The sequence below is a fragment of the Pan troglodytes genome, chromosome 3, assembly GCF_028858775.2.
Source record: "Pan troglodytes isolate AG18354 chromosome 3, NHGRI_mPanTro3-v2.0_pri, whole genome shotgun sequence".
In the NCBI taxonomy this organism is placed as follows: Eukaryota; Metazoa; Chordata; class Mammalia; order Primates; family Hominidae; genus Pan; species Pan troglodytes.
In genome coordinates, this window is record NC_072401.2 from 31,396,789 (window position 1) to 31,422,491 (window position 25,703).

The 25,703-nt window shown below is 35.4% G+C and overlaps 1 protein-coding gene across 9 annotated transcripts in view; it reads left to right on the forward strand.

Moving 5' to 3' along the window:
• The window catches only part of PCDH7 (protocadherin 7), a 432,140-nt gene that overhangs the window by 253,073 nt on the left and 153,364 nt on the right, over window positions 1-25,703 (forward strand). The window contains exon 4 of one of the 9 annotated variants that reach the window (XM_009447469.4): window positions 21,805-21,831. The exons of the other annotated variants lie outside the window; for them this stretch is intronic. Within the exon in view, the coding sequence (XP_009445744.1) occupies window positions 21,805-21,831 (27 nt within the window). The remainder of the gene's footprint in view (window positions 1-21,804; window positions 21,832-25,703) is intronic. 9 annotated transcript variants of the gene reach the window in all.

Sequence of the window (25,703 nt, forward strand, 5' to 3'; positions counted from 1 at the left end):
TTATCAAAACAATTTTATGTTAAATTTGTTTGACTAGAGTATTTATCAAGCCTCCACTTTTTCTTCAAGCTTTTCCCTCTATAGATCACATGATAAGATATCAAATCACCTTACACCAATCAAGCAAAGCAAAAGATTTTAACAATTCTAAGCATTTATCTTTCATGAGAGATGTTATCTCATGCTGTTGAATCTTCCAGTGCAAATTAGGTTTCTTTCTCATTCTATGCCATCATTTAAAGAAATAAAAAAGAGTACAAAACTTGTCAACTGGAAATGGTCATGTTAAATATTTTTTCCTTCTCTGTTCTTGCATCTGTATCTTTCCGTCAAAAACAAAATAATACCTGAAGTTTTATAGTATTTCAAGCAGAAAAGGTTTAAAATATTATTTTTTTAAAAAAAGTAGTATTTTCCTATGTGCAGAAGCAGACCCAGCCAAGTTATTATGGATAATCTTCAAGCAGTATCCAGACAGGATGGCCATTTTCATCTAAAAGTATTTCTGCAGAGTGAAAACGCATTTTTCTTTTGGAATTTTCAGGATAATTAATCTTCAGTGCACATAAGATGATTTAGGTAGATAACCTGGCCTTGTTAAACATGCTATGCTGTTTCTGACCATCAACATTATAACTCATCAGATTTCCAAAGCAAGGGCTGCTTAAATCAAAGGATTTTCATTGCGGATTCTTGACTGCTGCTGGTTAGATGTCAGAGCTTGGAGGTTACTCTCCAAGTAATTGTAAAGCACTGTTCTCCAATCAGCATATATTATTGCAAGCAAGAACGACACTGTCAGAATTTCTATTTAAGTTATAACTCAGTCATTTCAACTTTGAGTCACACATGCTTAAATGTCTCAACTGGATTAAAAGCATGTTATATTCTTTTCCTATCCATAATTGTGTTCTGGACAAAAATATATTCTTTTGATTTTTCTAATTATTCATTAGGGATGGGTGTCATTGTTTTGTGACAAGATTTACTATCCATAAAGTGTTTCATGTCAGTTTTAATGTGTTAGCCCCAAATTACAGAGTAATAGCTCTTAAATTGCAGGAAAAATGTGGGGTGCCTTTGGGTATGAAAGTAAAGGAAGAGAAACACATTTTTATTTTGGGGTTTTGACTGTCGTTTTTTTGTTTGAGGGGAGTGGAATATGAATTGAGTAAGCAGGGATGTGTTTAGTTTCTAGAAAAACTGTAAGGAGTAAGTCACCAACTTTAGCCCAAAGGTTCCATATTGTCAGTTGTTGAAACAAAACAGGAGGCACTCTATGTTGAGACTTGGCCTTGTTGCAAATAGGGAACAAAACTCTCCTCAGACCATGCATCAAATTAGTGTTAAAGCTGAAATGAAAATGTAACTTATCAAAATTGGTTTAAAGGGCAAAATCCTATTATTCTTGTGAGAGAACATAATTTAGTAAGAAGAGCATCAAAATGGAAACTGAGAGTCTCCATTTTAATTTCTTCTTAGGAAATAAATTAAGCAATGCATCAACTTCTCTATGCCTCAGTTTCCTTATTGCAAAATTGTAGAATTGTGCTAAAGACTTTTAACATCTTAGCTAGTTTTAAATTTGTTTTCTTTCTATGTGCTGGATATTTAAAATTAGTCAATATAAATAAAATGTGGATATTTAAAGTGAAAATAATTTACCACAAAAATTGTAACTTGAAAAGTTGTTTTAAATCCATATAAGAATTGTGGCTAAGAAGAATGATGAATTGCAAGAAGGAAAAGCAATGATTGACATTGCAAAAAGAAAAAAAAAATCAGTCATAAACACAATTGATTTTTATCCGTTTGGTTATTTGGTTTGTATGAATTGTAATTCCAGACTGTATTTTCAAGACTAATTATAAAAGAGCCTAATAGCTAGCAATAGATAGCTTCTAAAATTGGGCCAAATAGAATTTTCTACACATTTAGAATCAAGCAATTCTCGTGGTTGATATTATTTCTTCAATGGATAGTCTGCATACGATGTCTTTCTTACTCTGCTGTCTCTCTTTATTTAAAATTATAGTTTATACTTTTGCATGAAAACTACATAGACTCTGATTGGTGGCAAACATAGACAATTGTATAAACTGAAGTGCGCTCTCAACAGTAGAAATCACTGGATCTTATTAGGAAAAGCACTGGGTCCTATAGAAGCTCTTGGGATCCTAGAAGTATTCTTATTTTCTTCTCTCGCTCCCATGAAATTCATGTTACATTCAAACTGAGCATGTTGACCTATATAAGCCTTCTGAGCCAAATGTTTTGAGTAGCATTTTCCAAACCTCATACAGGAATCAAAGAATTTAAGAAATGAGGTATCCATAGTCTCTGTGTCTGAACATTTAGTACCCAATCTATAGTACACCCCCAATTAAGACAAATCATTGCCAACTTTTGCCCTGGAATTGAGTAATGGGAACTGGCTGAGGTGTATTTCATGTATACTTCTAGCAGAGCTGATATCATAACTCAGACAAAAATTGATTTGTGTGCCTCACTCTTCCAAAAGACTAAGCCTTGTGAGTAGAGGAACCAGTACTCCCAACTCAGTGTCATCTACTGAAAAGTGTCTCAATATATTTTTAAAGAATAGATGTAGTTCCTTGATTTCATTAAAAATATATCCCTAAAAACTAGGTCATAAACACAAGGACACTATGTCGTCTCCACTGTTACTCCTTGACTTTATTTTGCAAATATTTGTTGAGCGGACACTGTTCCAAGTACTGTTTAGCTTCCAGTAATAAAAACAAAATTAACCATATGGAGTCCTCACCCTACACAAATTCAAGATGCAGTGAGAAGGACATAAAAATTGATCAAAGAAAAAAATTACTATATATATATATATACACACTATATATATACACACACACTATATATATATATAAAGGATATTATGTCAGAATTAAAAAACAAAAGACAAGACAGCTCAGCCTTCAAACCAAGGTTGGAGACTTCTTGAGCAGAGCACATGATCAGAATCTTCTTTTTAATCTAAAATCATCCCTGAACTCCATGCTTCTCATCCCTTAACCTTCTAAAGACATTATTGTGCATACTTTTTTGCACAAATAACTTTTTGATATTTTAATCATTGAATTTTGAAAGATTAATTCAGTTCACTTGCCAGTTATTTTGAATCCAGCTTTAATAAAGAACTGCCTAACAATTTGTAGTTTTCATGTCTCTGTGTGAACAAGAATGTCACCTAAGTTAGCACAAGTCTCATTAAATATTGAAAAACAGAAATTGGCATAGGATGCTCTATAGTGGCATAGGATAACTCCAGGTTCTGAACCATACATGTGCCTGTATACATCTTGTTTCTTTACCCTGTTACAATTTTTCTGTCTTCTCTTTCTGGACAACTCATTCATACATTAACCTCCACAAACATTATCACTTTCTATGAACTTATGTAACAGCTTCAGGATCCTGCATAAAATTGTAATCTTTTCTTCCCTTTATAACATTTTGTACGTACTCTCGGTCAGAGAATATTTACTGAGAGCCTGTTTTGTTTAAAGCACTGCACCAGGAACAAAGAGCCATTTCAGCTCCTGAGACAGGGCTGTTTTAGGCCGGAATGCAGAGCCTAGACTTACTGGTTATTTGCAGCCAACGTCCATCCTGAATGTTCCATGCCCTTGCCGTACCAGCTAGTTAAAGATTTTGAATGTCACCCCTATACAATGCATAAAGAGTCCCTGGACATTTTCAGACATGCCATTCCTGTTTCTGTCCTTGAAGCTGCACTGCTGCACCTGTGTGGCAAATCTCTTGATAAGAAAGAAGCTTGATTTTGTCTCTTTTTTTTTTTCTCAAAGCTTTCCAGGGGAATGTCAGTTCCTGTTTTGTGAACCTTTTAGGAGCTAAAGGACACACTGGGAAAGCAATATAGGAAATTGCTAAACCAAATGAAGCAACGTTTGGTTCCTATAACTATTCAGAGAAGACTAGCAATATGAAACAAGGATTAATGAAAGAGGTTGTCCAAATATAGAAGCCATCTCTTTAGCCTCATCTCTAAATGTATATGTAACTTCTAAGTCCCAGAGATCTAAGAATGCTTGGAAGAGAGTTGGGAAAAGAGAGAGAGAGTAAGAGAGAATGAGAGAGAGAGAGACAGAGAGAGAAAGAGAATGCACGCATTAAAATTTGATCTAAACATATGACTTTAAAGTATCTTGTATCTATGTAAATGGAACAAAATTCAAAGTTTTTATTTTCTGGTTTTAAATAATGATAGTAGTTAAAATTACAGATGCTGGAGTCAGATCTCATCTATAGCATCTAGAAGCTGAGACATTAGGCCCTTAAATTATCTTACTAAGCCTCTCTTTCCATAGATAGATTTCACCTAAATTAGAGAGGTAAGTATTATCTGTCTACCACTTCCTGTGTGCCAGACATTGCTGCTTGAATTATGTGTTAATTAATGTAATCACGACACAACAATCTGATTGCACATGAGAAACTGAGGCTTAGAGTTACTCATTTTGCCTCACCCAATGTGTTATCCTGGTGGTCAGACCACAGAGCCTGAACCCCAAGTACTGTGCATACTGCTGCTTCATGTGAATTATAAATGGGTTTTTATTAATAACAGTTCTGAAACAGACCTATTGTGCTCTAGGAATTTTATTGTAAGTTACACAACAAAGTGTGACAAAGTACAACAAAGTGTGACAAAGTGATAGTTTTGCTTTCTTCCTGGCACAAATAGTACTTCATGTGTTGAATGATACCTTTTTTTTTTTTTTTTCCTGAGACGGAGTCTCGCTCAGTCGCCCAGGCTGGAGTGCAGTGGCACGATCTCGGCTCACTGCAAGCTCCCCCTGCCGTGTTCACGCCATTCTCCTGCCTCAGCCTCCTCAGTAGCTGGGACTACAGGCACCCACCACCACGCCTGGCTAATTTTTTGTATTTTTAGTAGAGACGGGGTTTCACCATGTTAAACAGGGTGGTCTCAATCTCCTGACCTAGTGATCCCCCGGCCTCGGCCTCCCAAAGTGCTGGGATTAAAGGCATAAGCCACCGCGCCCGGCCAAATGATACCTTTTCAATATCAGACACTTTTTTCTTTTCTCTTAACACTTTTTGGAACACCAAAAGGAAAAGGTTTTTGTTTGTTTTGTTTTTATTACTTCTAAGCAATCAACACTCTTTTACAGAATACATCACTAATTGTTAACTAGATTCATCAGGCAGATGAAGGATTTTGTATATTTTCTGTAGCTACAGAGCACATATAAAATGTATCATTGTAGTGCAAAGTATGAGTCCAGGTTTTCAGATGCAATTCTGTGAAGTAGTGAAAGTTGCTTCATCTGTCTAAGTTTTTTGTTCCTCATGTGCAAAGTGTACAGTGAGTTCATACACAAATGACACTTTCAGCTCTCAGCTCAATGATTTTGCAGTTTAGCAAGTAAAGTCTTAGGAAGGAATATTACGTGCAGCTCAGTAGGATAATTCAGGTTAGCCAAATACAGAATCATCTACTTTTTTAAAGTTATTAGATCCACATCACTGGAAATATTCAAAAGAATTTCCTTGCCAGAGGTCACTTAGAAGTTACAACTGTGTTAAGTTGAAAGGTGAACAACACTAGCTCTTAAAGAAATTGTACTGTCCTGAGTTTCTTAACTAGCTTGTATGAACGAAATGCATATATAATAAGCAGTATCTTAAGAACTAGCACAGGTTATATTCACATTTCTTAATCTAGGGGGAAAATAAAACAAAACAATATCTCCATGTAGACTGAAACCAAGGCTCCAATTACTCTGCAAATTCTGGCAGCAAAGCAATAGGAAAATAAACCCAAACACCTGCTGTGTGTTTATGTAAATTAAGTTTAGGAAGGATTATTTCGCTAAAATGTCCCAGGTAATGCTGGCTCAATAATTCTGGCTTTATTGGTAACTAGCATAAATTTGATCTGTGTTTTTTAAAATGTAGTCCTCAAGCCATCTGCATCAGAGTCACTCTATTAAAATTGCAGATCCCTGGGCTGCAAAAACTTTTGAATCAGAATTAACCCCTCTCTCCCTGTTTAAACAAGTATTCTTGTCAGTTGTTTTAGAACACTTTGACAAGGATGCACAGTAAGTGGTACATTGTAGGTAAATTGTCTACTTTTGAGGATGGACTAGAAGTAGCTACACCAACCATGAACACACCATTAAAAAATCATTCTAGTCCAGGAGTTCAAGACCAGTCTGAGCAACATGGCAAAACCCAGTCTCAACAAAATATACAAAAATTAGCCGTGCATGGTGGCACATGCCTGTGGGAGCAACAACTCAGAAGGCTGAGATGTGAGGATCACCTGAGCCCAGGAGGTCGAGGCTGCATGAGCGGTGATTATACCACTGCACTCCAGCCTGGGCGACAGAATGAGACTGTCTCAAAAAAATAAAAATAAAATAATGATTAAAAAGATGAACTGCAAAGGTCATCTGAGCAGTAAAATATTGAGATGGCTTTATTTATAATTTACTTAACATTTAGGGAGCACCTAAGAAGCCTCAGGCTGTGTGATATTAAATGGCAGTCATAGCACTTCTTCAAGATGAAAAGGAATTTTTTTATAACTAAATTAATTCCCTCTTTAATTGTCAGAATTATTATTATGGAAATGATGAGTGCTCCAATTTTTCTTAATCTGAACACCAGTATTTCATTTGCCATTGCTAAAATGTGTGGACTGTTATGAAAATTTTACATAGTGTTTTTTTTTATATGAGTCATTCAGCTGGCTTCTAACATTTATTTTAAAACTTTGATTTTTGTGTTTTTGTGTGCAGGATTTTTTTATTTCTTCTAAAGGATTTTCCAATTCTAAGTCTGCCCTACAGTTAAGACAAAGGTTATAAATGGTGAACCACTGTTATCTAGAAGGGGCCACTGTCATCTACAAAAAATAGTCGAATGAAGTGAGCCAGCCCTAAAATTCAGTGTCAATTTCTGGTCCAGGTACACTAAACGGTCTTCCAGTAAGCATAAGCCTCTTACAAAGAGTGAGGTAATCAAGACTATTATAATGCCCAACCTATATTAATGTAATTATCCACTACAACACAAACAAATTATCTCTAAAACTCAGTTACACTTCACAGATCTTATTTTGCTCATAAAATCACTGACCTCACCCACATCGCCCACACCCTAAGCTTCATATCATCTAACATGACATATGATAATTTAGGCACAATCACGCCTAGTCCATCTCAACTGTACCCCACCCCACTCTACCACACAGAGTGTCAGACTCACTGGACAGCATAAACTCACATACATTTGCAAATAAACTATTTTAAAACTTTAGCCCTCACCACCTTTCTTGCCATTGTGTTTGGTTCTTTCTAGTTTAAACAGTTCCATTCTTATGACTGTTTCTTGAACACTTCCTAGATGAGGAATAAATATTCGATGTTACCAAGAGACGTGAAGAAATGATAAATACCTTTTCCAACCTTTCAAAAGGTAACATGATGAGGAAATAAGACATACAGTCACAAATTCCCCCAAAAATGTGGAAATAGGATTAAATTCTTAGTAAGTTTGCCTTTAAATGGCCAAGTGTGTAGCAGAGACAAAAATCACATTTACAAAAGATTTCTGATATAGAGATAGATTATGAAAAGACCTCTAGATTGAACAGATTTTAGATAGGTGAAAGGGAGAATGAAAGGTACTACAAGACAGAGTGAAGACAGAATGAGCAGAGATTGAGAAATGCTGTTGCATGCTTAGGGAAGACAGGGGATATTGGTGTGAGAGTGGAAAGAGTATTACCTGGGGAGATGAGTTTACATAGATGTTTTAGAATCAAATCATAGCACCCTTTGATTGACATACAAATGTTTAACTGAGTGTAATGAGTGATTGGTGCATTTTTGGAATAAAAGACTACCACATTAGAATTTTAGGCAGATTGTTTTAGTAACATTCGAGGAAGAAGAAAAGTAATAATTGAGATGTGAGGAAGGGGACAAAAGCCAAGCATTAAGATTACTGAATCCATTAAAAGCAGGGAGGATGATGATGGTAATAGTAGCAGGGAAGTGGCTGGAATGAGGTAAATACAGAATAAAACTCCATTGGGGCAAAATATTCCTGGAGTGCTGAGCAATATATGTCACAGTCTCCAATTTTTTTTTTATTCTTACGTTAGTTCAGATTCCACTGTATCCAATATGTGCTTGAGAGTGAAAATTGTATTAGTTTCTATTGTAATCTATCTCCATTTCGCCTCGAGAAAAATTACCCAAATGGATTGAGTTACTTTCTTTCAAAAAAGAAAAAAAAAATACAACCTGAAATTTAGTGGAAGATGGTGCTGCTTGAATTTATGTGAATTTACTTTCTCTCTTTTAGAAAAACTAAACTTTAAAAAATCACTAGTAAAACAGCAGTAGCAAGAAGGAGTATGCTTGAGGGTGGGAAGTGTAAATTCATGACAGATACCCTTGTCTCCTAGCTCAAATCTTCTCTAGGAAAAAAAACACACACTCCTAGATGTTTTCTTATTTCTCATGCCAGTTATGAATTCAGTTGTCAGTAGTATCCATGAATACTACTAGTGTTGCAGTTCTCTCTTTCTTTCTTTCTCTTTCTTTCTTTTTCTCTTTCTTTCTATTTCTCTTTCCCTCTCTTTCTTTCTTTCTTTCTTTCTCTTCCTTTCCTTTCCTTTCCTTTCCTTTCCTTTCCTTTCATAAATTTCTGTCTTTGATTACTAAATGTAATTCTTCTCATGACCTGAGGAGGAAAACAAAGCAGAACTTCCTCACAAAGACAATACTTCCCCACTAAACATGAAAGGTTTTTTTCTCTCTCTCTTTTTAAATTTAGATGTGCTTTATTTCATATTCAAATGCCCGATATTTAATGAACTAAATTGGATAATAGAGACTTTCTTCCACCACACAAGCTTCTCATTTTTCTAGATAATGATAAGAAATAGTGGAAGCTGTCATGGGACTTGACTAACTAGAAACTACCAGTTGTGTGTTGGCTAAGTAAAAAGATTAATCTTCCCCTCAAGCTAATTTCTGATAATTAACCAAAATATCCGGGAGTGCCAAGATGAATTAAGCACGTAAGGTAATATTTTATAACCTCCTTTGGAAAGAATATCCCTTCCCACTGTTCTCTATCACCTGGCCCAATTCAGCAGTTTTAAATAAGCATTCAAAAGTGCTGGAGTTTCACCCTTTCAATGAGGTTTTCAGAGGGCTGTCTTAAAGGACATAGGGTGGGCGATGGGGGCAGGGGAATGAGACTAAAGGCAAGCTAGGAGAAATTAATGACAACTACAAAAGAGAAAGGCCTTTTATTTAGTTGGCTTGTATTTCTCTAATAGACTTTCTCATTCTTTTTAGCCTAAGTTAGGCACGTAGGGTTACGTCTCTCTGGAAAGAACCATTAGAGCAAGGAGATAACCGTATTGTAGTTCTCTGGCTTGTAACTGTTTCCAACTGTGGAGCTGCCAGCAGAGATTTCAGGAGGAGACAGTCCCCCTGAGGAGGAGAGAGACAAAGCAGTATGTTACAAACCCATCAAATCCATCCAGTCCTTCCCTTTCATTGTGTGTGTGTGTGTGTGTGTGTGTGTGTGTGTGTGTGTGTGTGTGTATTTGTGGTGAATCTCCTACCAAAAACTTAAACCCAGGAAGGTTTAAATTTCAATGAACATTAATTGTCTGCAACCACCTATAGTTTGTTTTATGAAAAGCCATGAAAAATATTTTCAGAGAGGACACGTCACTCTGGAAAGTTCTAAACATGAGTAATAGTGTATCTCAAAAATCATCAGAATCATGTTTCTCCTTCATGACTAATATAATACAGGCCCTTCCTTCACAGGAGCAAAATCATTATTGTACAAGAATACTTTTACTCATACATGCTCTGTGTTTTCTATATCCTCGAAAGACTACCAAATTTTCAATTTTCAGCAGACACGTTCCAGAGATAATATTATCTGGCCCATCTGTTTTATGTTTTTAAGTTACTTTTATTTTGTAAAGCAACATGTTAGTATTTCCAATTTTACTTGTTACATGTATTTACTCATCTATTCTTTCATTTTTAGCCCTTGACCATATTCTATACTCTGACAGCAGCTTTGAATTGGTTTACTTTGTGTATTACAAGCATAGTAAAAATGAATGCCCTTGGTCCTGAAAGTTCAATTATTTCAAAATGTATCAACGCTTACTCTCTGTGAATGTTTAAAGCTGGCCTGGTGTCACTCCCATATCCCTTTGAGTGTATTAAGCCAAATAAGAATGTCAGGCTTCCCCAAGCACCCTTTGGTCTCTAACCACAACCCTTAACAGCATTTCCATTATGTCCTTCAATATCTTTCAGCTCTAGTAAATCCCTGCCTGCTCAGGTGAGCATTTGTCTTACTTTGAAAGAATCTGCAGCCCTCATAATGTGGTTGTTCATAAATGCCATCACTTCACAATTAGGATTTCCCTGGTTACAAAATGCAAATCAAAACATCAGTGGGCTTTAGTATCTGATACAGGCTTGGTTTGTAATAACTCCAGGAGGTTTTATATCTGCTTTCAATATAAAATTCTTTTATTTTTATTTTTGTTTTTTTTTTTTTGAGACAAGAGTTTCGCTCTTGTTGCCCAGGGGCTGCAGTGCAATGGCGTGATCTCGGCTCACCACTAACTCCACCCACCACACCTGGCTAATTTTGTATTTTTAGTAGAGATGGGGTTTCTCCATGTTGGTCAGGCTGGTCTTGGACTCCCAACCTCTGGTGATCCGCCCACCTCAGCCTCCCAAAGTGTGGGAATTACAGGCATGAGCCACCACGCCAGGCCATAAAATACTTTTTTTTTTTTTTTTTGAGACGGAGTCTCACCCTGTCACCCAGGTTGGAGTGCAATGGCTTGATCTTGGCTCACTGAAACCCCTGCCTCTGGGGTTCAAATGATTCTCCTGCCTCAGCCTCCCAAGTAGCTGGGATTACAGGCGCCTGCCACCACCCCCAGCTAATTTTTGTATTTTTAGTAGAGATGGGGTTTCACCATGTTGACCAGGCTGGTCTCAAATTCCTGACCTCGTGATCCGCCCACCTCGGCCTCCCAAAGTGCTAGGATTACAGGGGTGAGCCACTGCACCCGGCCCATAAAATTCTTAAAGAAAAGCGAGTAAACACAATAATATGGGAAACACGTTTGCTTGCCATTGACAAAGTCTTGTTGACTATTTTTATCTCATTCTTGACAGGATTTAGAACAAAATTCATGGTTAAACAAGAGTAAACAATTATGCCACCTGATTTTTCAGGTTAATAAGTAAAAATTGTTTTATTTCATTAAAAATAATCAGCATCTTATCAGGAAACTGGGTAATTATTAAACATTTACCCAGTTGAGTCTCATAATTAATAGCAAGTCATTTAAATCTATGCTGTTTGTTTGTAAATAGTTGTTTTCATTGAAAATATATGGTTATTTTAATACATGGGTGTATTTTAATTTTGAAGACTTTAATCCACATTAAGCATAAAAGATTGATAAATAAGTAGGCATTTATCATATCGTTCTTTAAAAGCCTTCTATATACAACAGGTATGAGAAACAGTACTTAGCTGAATTTTCTTATTTGCAAGAATTAGAACTACTATCTCTATAGGTAGCCCTAGGTTCTATTCTCTGGGCCACTTTTACAATAGAGTGGAGTCTTGCCACTCCATTACAATTATCATTTTAATAAAAATTATACTTAGAAGCCCTTATCCCTGGTTTCTTCTTTTTCCTGACCTATTCCCCCAGATAATTTGGCCCATTGCTATCTGTGGAGTGCTCCAGAAAACATCTTCTAAATGAATCGGTACTGATTAGCAGGATTTTTGATGTCAGAACGAGACCAACCTCAGTCATCAATGAAAGACTTTCTTCTGGAGGCAAAATAAGATTTTTCTTCTTCCTTCTTCCCCTTTTCTCCTTTTGCTTTTCTTCCTTGCCTCCCATCTCTGGGAGGAAATATGACTTGTATTTCAGCCAAATTTGGAATATGGTGGTACATTAAAAATTTTCACCAAGTGCACATTTTCATGCACTAGAGTGTTCTCAGAAATTGTGTACTTGAATTTCACTTTGGAGCTCATATTATTCATTTTCCTCTTCATAGTGTGAGTCATGGAGGTTTTGTGTAGGCTTGTGGCTCTTTATCACTCAGCCTAAGTCCCCAACTTTTCCCCTTCCCTCGTCCTCTGAGGATCTCTGGAGTGTCATCTGATCAAGTTATTTTAATGTTTTAAGAATTCTGAACAATTGTATTTTCCCATGTTGGCCATTTTGAAATGAAAATCATTTGGTATTAAAATAACATGGTGGAGAGCGTTGCGTATATAGTGATGCAGAGATGCATGCTCCTTAGCTTCATATAAATCTAAAACTTTTCAGCTGGTTTTTTTCTTCCATGCTCTGAATTTTCTTTGATGTTTGGCCATATTTCATGAGCATCACTCAAAAGTTCATTTAAATGTTGCAGTGAACTAAGTATTATATGTATGCCCCAATTAATAGAGGAACATTTTGTTAAAAATCTGAGTTCATAGAATCCTGACTCCCTTATCCTAAGATTACATAAGAAAACATCTTATAAACGAATTGGTACTGATTAATATCCATGTTATTAATATTAATAACATGGGATTTCCTTCCCTGATTAGCAAAATTTAGTCTAGGCAATGGATACTGGCAGACATAAAATGAAGCTGAACATGAGCATTAAGAATTATTTCTAACTCCAGTGTTCATGTTGTATTTTCTCCAATTGATCCTCAAGAGAAGAAAACACAAGGCTCACAAAGAAACATCGAGTATCATACTCACTTAAATATGTATAATTCATTCATTGTTGAATGAGAAAAAAAATCAAAGCCCTCTAATATCTACATTTGAAACAATTTCTGTCTTTCCAAAAATTATCCAATTTTTAAACAATTGTTACATTTTTAAAAGTGGAATCAATTTTAGTTAATTTCTATGGACTAAATAGAAATTTCTATCACAATTTGAATTTACCTATGAATCTCTTTAGTTATTTATTTAGTATTTTTTATTTTTTTGAGACAGAATCTCGCTCTGTCACCCAGGCTGAAATAGAGTGGTGTGATCTCAGCTACTGCAACTTCTGCCTCCTGGGTTCAAGTGATTCTTCTGCCTCAGCCTCCCCAGTAGCTGGGACTACAGATGTGTGCCACCATGCTTAGCTAATTTTTGTATTTTTAGTAGAGATGGGAGTTTCACCATGTTGGCCAGGCTGGTCTTGAACTCCTGACCTTCGTGATCCACCCGCCTTGGCCTCCCAAAGTGCTGGGATTAAAGGCGTGAGGCACTGCGCCTGGCCTATTTATTTATTTTTAATCATGAACGTTTAAAAGAAAAGTAGAGCTCCAGTGGTTGGGACTAATTAACACTCCCCCCATTCCTCTGTTTCCTTGTTATTTGTAGATTATTATTGATGCCATCATCAACTACGAAGCTCAGTGATCTATGCATGAGGCATTTTAAAGCCACCAGAAAGTGTTGTATCACTTGAAGGCTTAAGTTTATTGACAGTAGATTATTGTTGGGAACCATATTTCATATTTGGATGCCGAGATTTATGACAGATTTAGTTGCAAAGGAAATGAATTTGATGGGTAGCACATGAAGCTTTGAGCTGCATGAAAAAATATCATGATTTTTCATAATATTACTGTCTCACATTGAACTATCTGGTGTCTTGCAGCCCAAGGTTGAAGCAAATATTTTATTAGAAATCAAATCAATTTTAGACAATAAAAAGCTCATATTCTATCAGCGAATAAAATACAAGCTCTTCAAAGAATCCTTTTTAAATTAATAGAATATATCAGTTTAGGTATTATAACACAGCTTCCAAGAATAATAAAGGATTCAGTTTTCACTCTCCTTAACCTTCCTCCTTAATGTGAAGTCTTCTCATGCCAGTGTCGATCTGATATGAAAATGCTTTGTGTTGTATATCACTGATTTTTTCTTTTTAAAAAAGTGTTACTCTCATTTGTTTTTGCCCTCTAAAATGATAGTCAGAGTTCATATATTTTACACTGTAGAATGCCATTCACCATTGTTGGCAGCCTATGTTCTATTTCTATTGGTACATGAATTCCACGTTAGAACAGAATTGCAAGTAAACAGATAGGAGGAATAAGTTCAAGAGTTCTGTTGTACCATAGATATGACTGTAGTTAATAACAATGTATTGTGTTCTTGAAAATCACCAAGAAAGTAGATTTAAAGTGTTCTTACCACACAAAAAACGATAATTATGTGGGATAATGTATATGTTAGTTAGCTCAATTGAGCCATTCTACTATGTGTACGTATTTCAAAGCATCATGCACATGAAAAATATATAATTTTTGTGGATTTAAAATTTCAATTAATTTTAAAAAGGAGAGAATCACACAGGAGCAGTGTGCCAAGGGGAGTGTGAAGAGAAAAAGAGAAATTAGGAGGAGGCATTCTCTAGCCCCGTTGTCTTTTTCATGTGAATTTCTCCTTGAGGAGTCTTCACAAGCATTTTCAGCCAGTTCTCTCACTTTCAACTTCTCTCCCAGTTTCTGCTTACCTCTCTTCCTCATCCCACTTTTCCTGGCTCGTATACTTATGCCCTATTTTTATTCTGTCAAGAAAACCTTCACCACCTTCTCTCTCATAGGAGGTAGAATTGTGGTACCATCCAAGCATGTTACCAAGGTTTGACTTGATCTTCCGAACAGGGCTGTCATCTCCCCTCAGACTCCTAATTTGAGAATCCTTTTTTATATTTCCTCCTTTTCAAAATAATTAACAAAACAACTCTTAACCCATTGTGTAATACATGTGACCTGGTGCATTATATATAAAATGCTATTATGAAGGATGTCAGACTTTTGTTGATTTTTTTCCCAGTTACTTTACTGACCTCACCACATTTAACAGTAACTGCATCCACTCTTTCCATTGTATGATCTCTTCTACTGTCCCTCACATATCCATAACGGGAAGAACACTTGAATCTACTTCTGATAGTACCTAGAGAGAGTACTGCAGAGTTGGGGAGGAATGTAGACATTTTCTGTGACATTGATTTTAGAGAGAATTAAAAATTTAAAGAAAAATATTTCATTGTTTTAAGCATTAAACAGTAACTGCAGTTGGGATCTGACAGACATAATCTTTCTGCAAAATCAAGTTTGTCATATAGGTAAGTAATTGATAACATGCCTCTACTCTTACCTGGACATCACCTGCCTCTTGTTAGGATCAAGGGAGTAGGTAGCTGCAGGGGGCATCTTTCACAGCTTAATTTTGGTCTCTGACTGCTTCCACCTAAGACCATGTTGGAGTTACATTGGCCAAATCATTTGAAAAGAATATTATCTAAGTAATCATACATACACATTTACAAGTAGATATAAATCTGTGTCTACATCTATAAGTGTATTTTTATCTTCATCTATCTAATCTAAAATTTAGTTTTCTTTTTAATGGGAAAAAAGTAGCAATTTTGTTTTAAACTATAATTACTATGAGCCAAGGGATTCCTGCTATTATTTGGACAAAAATGAAAATCAGTCTCTAAAAACTTGAATGGAGGACTAGTTTGTTTTAAAGTCACTGCACGGGTCAGCATTTAACTTTCAAATCAACTATGCCATTTGTTTAATAAAAAGCTAACTTTAACTTACGGAATTTCAAAGAAAAAGCTATTTCAAATTCAGAAAAAGAGCATACTTATACATTTGCATGATCATTCATAGCTTTATTTTTCATCACACTTTATTTCAAATAGTGTTGGAGGGATTACTTAACCCCTAAAATGTTAACATATTTTTGTTTCTAAAACTATGTGGCTTAGTACAAATCAAGTGGCCATAATCAGTATGCATTTCTTGTAGAATGGAAACATAAGTGACATTTTGAAATATTTTAATTGCATGTTCAGAAGTGCTAGTGGATATGCCAAAGTCAGAATAAGATCCTGAAACTAATTAATGTGGCTTCATTTATCAAGAGCACTAGAGCTGTTATAAATACTAATAATAGCATTGTAACAGTATATTTCCATTTGTCTGTTGATACTTGCTGTGTACTGTCATAGTGCTCCACACCACTGAGTAGAAGAAAGGCTTTGTGTGAGTTTCACAAAAAGCATTCCACACTTCTCTGTAGTAAATTCTGAGACCTTTTTACTGACATTAGTATCCCTAGTACTAAGATTGATTGATTGGAAGAAACAACTGTGTTCACGTTCACAGAGTTGCAGGATTAAGGAAATTAGTAAAACACATTCCAAATTCAAACATACTAATTAGTAAAAATATGTAAAACAGAAAAAATTGCCTTGCTATTCTTTTGGGGAGGTAAAAGTGGGCCCAGAGGAGGGGTTCATATGCAAGGGTTAGTTTTTATATAAAATCTTGCCTCGTAACTAGAGACTGCTGAAACAGAAAAGACTTCAAAGTGATATTCTTGGATAAAGGCCTGGCCTTCATTTCTCATCCTTAAATATTTGGGAATCTTTGTCAGCAGAGTGTTTGTTCGACGCTTATTGTGAGAACATACGGAAAGAGCAATGGATTAGGAAACCTATATTTGGTCTTGAATCTTCTGTTCCTTGGGAACGTTTTCTCCCAGCCAATTTTACTTCTCAGGTCTTTAGTTTCTTCACACATAAACATAAGGAAGTTGGACTCACTGACAGTATAGTTCTTTTCAATTAACTCTAAAGACTGTGATTCTGTGATCGTTACTGTAAGATGACTGGTGCCCCAAAGAAAGGGTAAAACTTAAGGTTTAGAATTGTATGCAGAAGCAAATTGCCTGCCAATATGTAATTCCCAAAATTTGTGTGTTCTTGTGAGTCACCTCTAAAGGTGGCCAGTTTGCTGCTTCTATGACAATGAAATTTCCAGGTTAAATATAGAAGAGACCACCATGGGCAATAAAGGTAATTGCAGTAGAATGTGGCAAAGGAAGGTTAAATAAAATCATTATCTTAGAGAAAGAAAGCCAGCAACAGATGAGCATAAATATGTGTAAAGAGAAATGTCCCTGAAATTTTAGTTACATTTGTTTTCTGGGGCAAAGGCTAGATTAGTAATACCATTAAAAAAAAAGAAGGGGACATTTGTGCATTGTTTTATATTTCATCTTTTTGTTGTTGTTGTTGTTGTTTTGGACAGAGTCTTGCTCTGTCGCCCAGACTGGAGTGCAGTGACGTGACCTCCGCTCACTGCAACCTCCGCCTCGCGGGTTCAAACGATTCTCCTGCCCAGTAGCTGGGATTACAGGTGCCTGCCACCACACCCAGTTAATTTTTGTATTTTTAGTAGAGATGGAGTTTCACCATGTTGGCCAGGCTGGTCTCGAACTTGTGACCTCAAGTGATCTGCCCACCTTGGTCTCCCAAAGTGCTGGGATTACAGGCACGAGCCACCATGCTCGGCCCTTATATTTCATCATGCTTAGAAACTTCATTTGTCTTTGTTTTGAGTCAGAAGATCTACTAATTATTTATTAGATTTATATTTTGGTTCCTTTTCGGGAAACATTATAGATTATTACCTTCATTTTTTTTCAACAAATATTATTCCAGGCTAGATTGGTTATAGAACAGGCCTTGAGTTCAGATATTTTAATATCTAGTAAAATGGAAAGAAGATGGCTTAAGAAAGAGAATGGCTTAGGTTTTAGTGGTGACTATGCAGTCAACTTACTAATTTTGTGACCTTGGACAATTTATTTAATCTTTTTGACATTAAGTATTCTAGTTTGAAAAATCAGCAAAATTTCTTACCTCCTGAACTGTGACAGAGTGAAATGAAAAAATTTGTATGAAGCATGTAGCATAGTACTTATCATAAAGTAGATGCCCATCAATACGTAGTTGATCTACCTTCAGCTAACTCATCGCACATTTTCCAATTTTTGAACTTTTAAACCTATGACTTAATCCTTGCTTTGCACAAGGATGTATGGCCCGGAGTAAACCATTGTTTTTGGGGTTGCAGTGTTAATCGGCAAAAAGAAGGGTTTGAGCTAGATAATTTTAAATATTCCATTGTCTTTTCATCAAATTTTATCTCTTTTGGTTTATTTAGATTTAAAATAACAACAATAACAACAAAATAGATGCACTACCATCCTCTGACCCTGTAACAACAACGGCATGTTATACCCCAAGACTATCATAATTATCGTGACTTTTTAAATTCAAAGCTTAGTCTTTTGTAAGAATCACCTTGAAAAGCAGGATAATTTTTACCTGAAATAGTTAAAAGACTTGAGATATGTATTTTCAATTCTTTCTAAAACCAAGAAAAATTAATCTGCATATGGAATTCTTCTTTAAAAGTTGAAATTTTCCTTCTAGTATGGAGTCTGAGACATCAAACTTACAGTTTATTTTGGCCCGCAATTGATTTCTCCTTGCCTGCTAAATGATAACTACTGATTACATTAATATTCAGGTCTGTCCTTTCTTCCCAAGAGGTCATTTTTAGTCTTTTTTAAAAAATTAGTCTATTTTCTCCTGAGAATAGAATTATTATTTCCCATGAAGATGGTTTGTAGCTATGAGTGCCTTTCTTAAAAGCACACAGAAAAGCAAAAAACAAACAAACAAGGAAAAAACCCACCTATTTCTACATAAGCATAAAATGATTCACTATTATATAGATATTGTAGCAAATCTGAAAAGCCAAACCAGTCAGAGACGTGTAGATAATCCTGGTTTCACCTCCTCCCACCAAGAAAAGTCTAATGACCTTATAATATCATTATGAAGAAATGGTTGAACAATGACAAAGGTGATCTTTGCACAATTTGATTTTTCTTATCTGAAATTTAAAACTGTTTTATTATAATCAGAATCCGTTTGAAAATGTCTTTATCGGCCGGTCGCGGTGGCTCATGCCTGTAATCCCCGCACTTTGGGAGGCCGAGGCGGGCGGATCACGAAGTCAAGAGATTGAGACGATCCTGGTCAACATGGTGACAACCCGTCTCTACTAAAAATACAAAAATTAGCTGAGTGTGGTGGTGGGTGCCTGTAGTCCCAGCTACTCAGGAGGCTGAGGCAGGAGAATTGCTTGAACCTGGGAGGCGGAGGTTGCAGTGAGCCGAGATCACGCCACTGCACTCCAGCCTGACGACAGAGCGAGATTCCGTCTCAAAAAAAAAAAGAAAAGAAAGATAATATCTTTATCTCTGGGCATAACATTCTACAATACACTGTGACATTTTACACCTACATGGAAATCACAGTATTCATAGATCATAAATTAGAGAAATTGGCCCTTTTTCTAGTCCATTCCTTTATGATTTTATGATGAGAAAGCTAATACATATTATTCTTCTACAGTACTCCAAAATCTTCTTAAAATTAAACAAACAACAACAAAAACAAAACTTAATCCAAGTATATCATGTAATTAATTTACAGATCACCTAAGTAAGAAGGTTAGGAAAAAGTAATAATCCATATCTATTTTATACCAGGTTTTTACTTGAAAATCTTTTTTTTTTTCTTATTTACCTATTACTGGTATGTCTTTTTTGTAAGGACACCCAGCTACTGCCTCAAAAGCTTCTAAGTACAGACGTCAAGTTGGCTCCATGAACCTCATTTAATAGCTATAAAATGAGGTGGATATTATTCATAGTATCTCTGGGAAGTTTTGCCATTAGTAATTCTTGAATTATTTTACATAATTTTAAGTCATGAAAATGGCTTGTATAATAGTATTTTTCTCCCCTGTATTCTCTGCTTCTCAGGTGGCTGAGGCAGGAGGAACGCTTGAATCCAGAAGTTCTAGTCCAGCCTGGGGAACATAGTGAGAACTTATCTCCAAAAAAAATCAGTTTTCTTTTTTCTAGGTTCCTATATAGAATTAAAATAAATGTGAATACATTTATTTCTTATATATTTTTGGAAATATTTTGAGACATAATAGTATCATAAGAATATTTTTATTTTTAAATATTAGTTGGAATATGAAACAACAAAATAAAATATTGGTGCATAGTCATACTAATGAAACCTAAGAAATACTTTTCTTATTAGGGCAATTTAGGAGTGTGTGCCAAGGAGGAAAGAACCCTAGAAGTATATTAGGGGATATTTAATTTCTAGGGAGGGTATTGTACTGCAAATGGTGGTCACTCACCAGGTCACTGTCAAGATGAGACTGAGCTAAGGCAAGAATATAAATTATTTTAAAGGCCAGATTTGCATCTGCGAAAACATGCTATTCCCTAGAAAGCACACAGACATGAGTTGCATAAAAATACTCATTTGTAAAAATTGTGTGTTTTATTCAGTTTGGCCATCTGAATCACCACGTGAGAAAGGAATATGAAAACATTAGACATCATGGTAGGCAGATAGAAACTGCACGATAGTACCATGTGATAAAAAATGAGGGATGCATACTGCAGAAAACACATTATTTTGGCATGTTTCTGCCCACAAGTGTATCAACTCCATTACATTTTTCTGTATGATGAATTACTGAGAATAATTAGACTCAGAATATTGTAATATATTAGTTAGATAGATGGGTAGACAGAATTGTCACCTACATACTCTTAGTTATAAACAGTTGTAAACACTATAGTCTGAATTAAACAGAATTCTCAGTTTATGAGAAGCCCAGCATTTTCCATATGCACTGTCATATTCCATTTTTTCTAATATTCATATTTCATTAGCATTTAGTACACAGGCCTTGGATTGTTGAAACAAGAAATATAAATATATTCAATTTCTATATTTGTGAACTATTTATCATTTAAGTTATCATCAAGGCCGAGTTAGTTTTGTTTAAGACACTAAATCAATTTAAATCCCACCTCTTTTACTTTTGATATGCAAATATTTTTACTTTGATGTTGTAGCAATACAAATTGAAGTTTGCAACATGCACTGCTAATGCTAATTTGATTACTTTTGTATTAGTGTTTAGTGTTACAAAAATAACAAGAGATTATTTTTTAAATGAAACTGGGAATGGAAGAACTCTTTCTTTGCAGGCCCTCTGCAATGATGGTAGTATTAATGCATGTACATTAATGCCTGATGATTCTTATAGAACAATGAATGTGATTTTGAAGGCAAATCATTCAAGATTTTTAGAAAAACTGACAGCTTGATTTCTCTTTTTTAATTGAAAGTTCATCAAAAAGTCCTCACCTTACTTTTTAACAGGTCAGAGACTTCAAATCTACTTAAAATATTTGTTGTAGATGATTTAGACCACAATTTATTTTTAGCATTAAAAATGTTTTATGTGAAGACAAGGTGCCTGAATTGTGAATGCAAAACTTTTTGGACAGAATCGAATCACAATTTTTTTTTTCCAGAAACTTGTTTCTTAGATTATTTGATTTATTTGATAAAGTTGAAGAGATTTCTCATGATCTGTCACAAGAATGGTTTAAATATCTGACTGCAAAACAAGCTAAGACAGGTACTCCTAAAACCTGTTGAAAAACAATTTTTTCTCTTTCTCTTTTTAAATAGTACTTATGAATGGTATCTCTCCAAATATATACATCTCACTAATATATATAGCTATATAATCTGTAAGATATCCCAGTGATGGAGCTGCAGTAATATCGGCCACCTGTAGTGTGCCTGCAGCGTGCATGTTGCTTGTCTGTTTCTTGATGAAATGTCTGTGTAGTGTCTGTAATTTGCATTATGCCTGAAAGTCTCTATGCTCATTAACCTTTTACAGGTGCCGCACCATTCCAAGGAACTGCAGGTACTAAAAGAATGGGCAGTACTTACAAAGTAGAGGCACAGAACCCTTGTGAGCTCTAACCTCTCCTTTTGCCTACCTTTAGGCAATGTTTTGGAGGTCACTGGTCTAACACTCAATGAGTTAGAGATTCATAACCAATCTAAGGAAGTGAAACAGAGGAGTAGCTAATGATTGAATAGGGGTTATGTTGTATATTTCCAACATATCACTGATTATCTGACACCCTTCCCCACCAAAAAATGTATAAATTTCAGTGAAAAGAGAGAGGGAGAGAGATTGAGAAATATCAATTAATCATTACTTTATGTATCAAATTGTCAAAAGTTTTGCCTCAAACTATGTCTAGAAAAATGTATTAGAATTTATTCACATGCCATTGACTTTTCAAAGGGTTCCTGATAATATATGTGGTACCTGGAAATAGAATACAGAAGTTAATCAGGTTAGAATGTTGATAAATACAGACTAATAGACTGAAGGACTGTATACAAAATTTATTACACTAATAAATATTGATTTCTATTTGGCAGATTCTCTTTATGATTATAGTATAATTTTTATTTAATATAGTCAAATAAGAGCAAGCATTCAGCATTATTCTACATTTTTTCTTTATAAAATTTAAAAATTTTGTGCCTAAAGAGGAAAAAAAACATGCAATGATAGCCTCAAAGAAGTTGAACAATGTGCATATATCTGTCTATGTATCTACCTATATATGTATGTACACAGACTATATAGACACACACTATATATACACAATATATATAGAATATATACACTATAGAAATGTTTTCAGCATGATAGCAACTTGAATGATAGAGAATTCTCTTCCAGAATGCTACTTACTATGATTTTGCATTAATACCTGTAAATTCCATGTGTGATAGAAAAAGAAAGAATTCTTACCCTTTCTATCCAGTGCTTTTGTTTTCTTTTTCAAAATAGTCACTTTGGCTTACAGATGTTTTCTTTTATATACGGTACAATGTTTAAGAAGAATATAAATCAATCTACCTTGGGTAAACACTTATTAAGTAGCTACTAAATAGGCTTTGGCAAACCACTCCTATAATCCCACAGACTTGCTAGAGTTAGGGAATACTTTTGTGATTATGAAAATCATTAATGCTATTAAAAATATTGATGTCAATGATATTAGCCTTCATCACTGAAACCATTTTCAAGAGCTAAAAGTGGGCACAGCATTATATGATCCCACTTGTGCTTAATGGCCTCACAATCCAAATTACCATCTTGCTCAACTTCCCATTTTTAAAATGCAAACTTTTTTATAAGTTATTTATGCATATTGTTAAGAATAATAAACCATCCTCTTTTTTATAGTAGGTATAAAATAATTATCTATAATTCTTTACATATATAATGAAAGAAAATTGAGGTCAGGTATAGCAAGGAAGAGAAGTATTCCATTTTCTTCACTTTAGAAAAGGGGATTCTATAGATGTAAATGCTCACTGCTTTGTTCACTTCTTCATCTGTTTTTCACGATACACCGGGTTCTTTCCATCTAGATGTTATGTTTTTCAAAAAGCCATCTATTTTTAAAACTCATTCTCTTCCAATATAATCTGGAAGCACTCAAGACTCAAGTCACCATGGAAATGTTGTGAGTTTTAAAATGATGTCTGCTAAATTATGCCATTGGCTGAACCTCACTCCTCCCCCAAGTCAGAAGGTCAGTTTTTGTTTTGCCAGCCATCATTTTTACCTAAATGGACAACATTCCCACTGGGCCCTATGAAAGATAATGTGAAAATGACAAACAGTTCATCTTCCTCCAAAGTACACTGTTGTGAGAGGGAGGAAAGAGGACAGAGGCTAGACAAGAAGAAAAGAGTTAAAGAGGGATATCCCTGATAAAATCAGCACTTAGCCCTTAGTTTCATTTAGATCAGCACTCTCGAGACTGAGGAACTGATTTTTTAATATTTTATTTAATCTTAATTTGCATTTAAATAGCCACATTTGACTGGTAGTTATCATATGGGACAGTGCAGATTTAGATCCTCGGGTTCTCATTTAACTTTAAAAGGCGAAGGTTAAATGTTTTTAATTTAGTATTTGAAATTGACACCAAAGAATAAAACTGGTCATCGTTCTTTTGGATAATCAGTATTTCTTTTGGTATTTCTAGATTATTTTTCTTGGCTTCCTGTGGTTTTAGCCTCCTCCCTCACAGAAAATAATTAAAATATTGCTTAAAATTAAGATTTACATAAAATGTATATATTTATGTATTAAATAGATATAAGACAGTATTTACATATATATAAGCACACATATACACACAAGTTTTCTTTATTAGAGGAATTTTACTAAATATTTGAAAAGACTTCATGCAATTATTTGGCATGGAACAGTACTTAAAACTTATTCTGTGTGGTAAGTAGAGCCATGTCTTTGAAATCAAACAGATGAATGATCAAGTCCTAATTCTGTGACTAGGTGAATGACTTTGGGCAAATAATGAAGCCTTCTGAGGCCTCAGTTTCCTTATCAAAAAACAGGGATCATAATGCTTTGTACATGGTAGAATTGTGTTGAAGATAAATGAACTAGTAATATAAAGCAGGGAGCATTGTGCTTGGCTTATAGTGTTTGTTAAGTAAATATCAGCATGTCAGGTAGTCTTATTTTTAATGTTGCATAATGGTCATATGATGCAACATGTCCTCTAAGGAAACTTTTATGCTTTATGGTGGCTCACAATGGATAATTCCCAATCCAGCTGAATATCAACAGTGCCACTGGGTTTCAGCACTTCTTCCTCCACTGGCCACACAAAGATATGAGATGATCTTACAGGGTGCCTCAGTATAACAACAACCTTATACCGTTAGGGGGAAATGGTAGTATTTTCAAGTGTTTGAAGAATTGTCCCAAGGAAGAAGAAATAAATGTAATGTAATGATGCTTCCTCTTGAGCTTCCAGTTTTTACTTTTGCTATTGTCAAGCCATGTCCCCTTTGCCTTTCAGATGGGGCTAATTTATTTAATGTAGCCATGCTTAGGGAATAGACCTCGTAAATCATCTTATAAATCACAAGAGTTAGCCATAGGAGAAGGAGCTGATGTTACCAGAAGAGACAGAAAAAATAAAAAGATGAATGCTAAAATACATAAAATACATATAACAAGCTCTTCACTCCTTGCTCCCAACTACTGTTGCTAATGTCAATGGCCAAGGAGGACTACTGTCCCATTCTTTTTTTTTTTTTTTTTGACGGAGTCTTGCTCTGTCGCCAAGGCTGGAGTTCAATGGCATGATCTTGGCTCACTGCAACCTCCGCCTCCTGGGTTCAAGTGATTCTCCTGCCTCAGCCTCCTGAGTAGCTGGAATTACAGGTGCCCACCACCATGCCTGGCTAATTTTTGTATTTTTAGTAGAGATGGGGTTTCATCAGGTTGGCCAGGCTGGTCTCGAACTCCTCACCTCAGGTGATCTGCCCATCTTGGCCTCCCAAAGTGCTAGGATTACAGGTGTGAGCCACTGTGCCCGGCCTGTCCCATTCGTTTTTGATAGACAACCCTCAGAGAGCAAACTGCCACTCAGAACTTCTATAGATGTTTCCTTCATCTCACATGTGCTGTGTGTAAAGTTGGGGGAGCTAAGGTATATGCCTACCTATGGCTCTTCCAATGCTAGTTTCTACATTTCCCATGTATGTGATCCCACATGGGTAGATACTGTGCTTGACAATTTTTTGAAGTAAATTGAAGAAATAAGGTGTTCAGATACATTCAAGTCTGGTCATGATGCTTTACCTTTCCAAGGTGTCGCCATGCTCCATACATCTAATGAAACCATAATCGAGACTGAGTTAAAACATAAACAGAAGGAGCCTTCA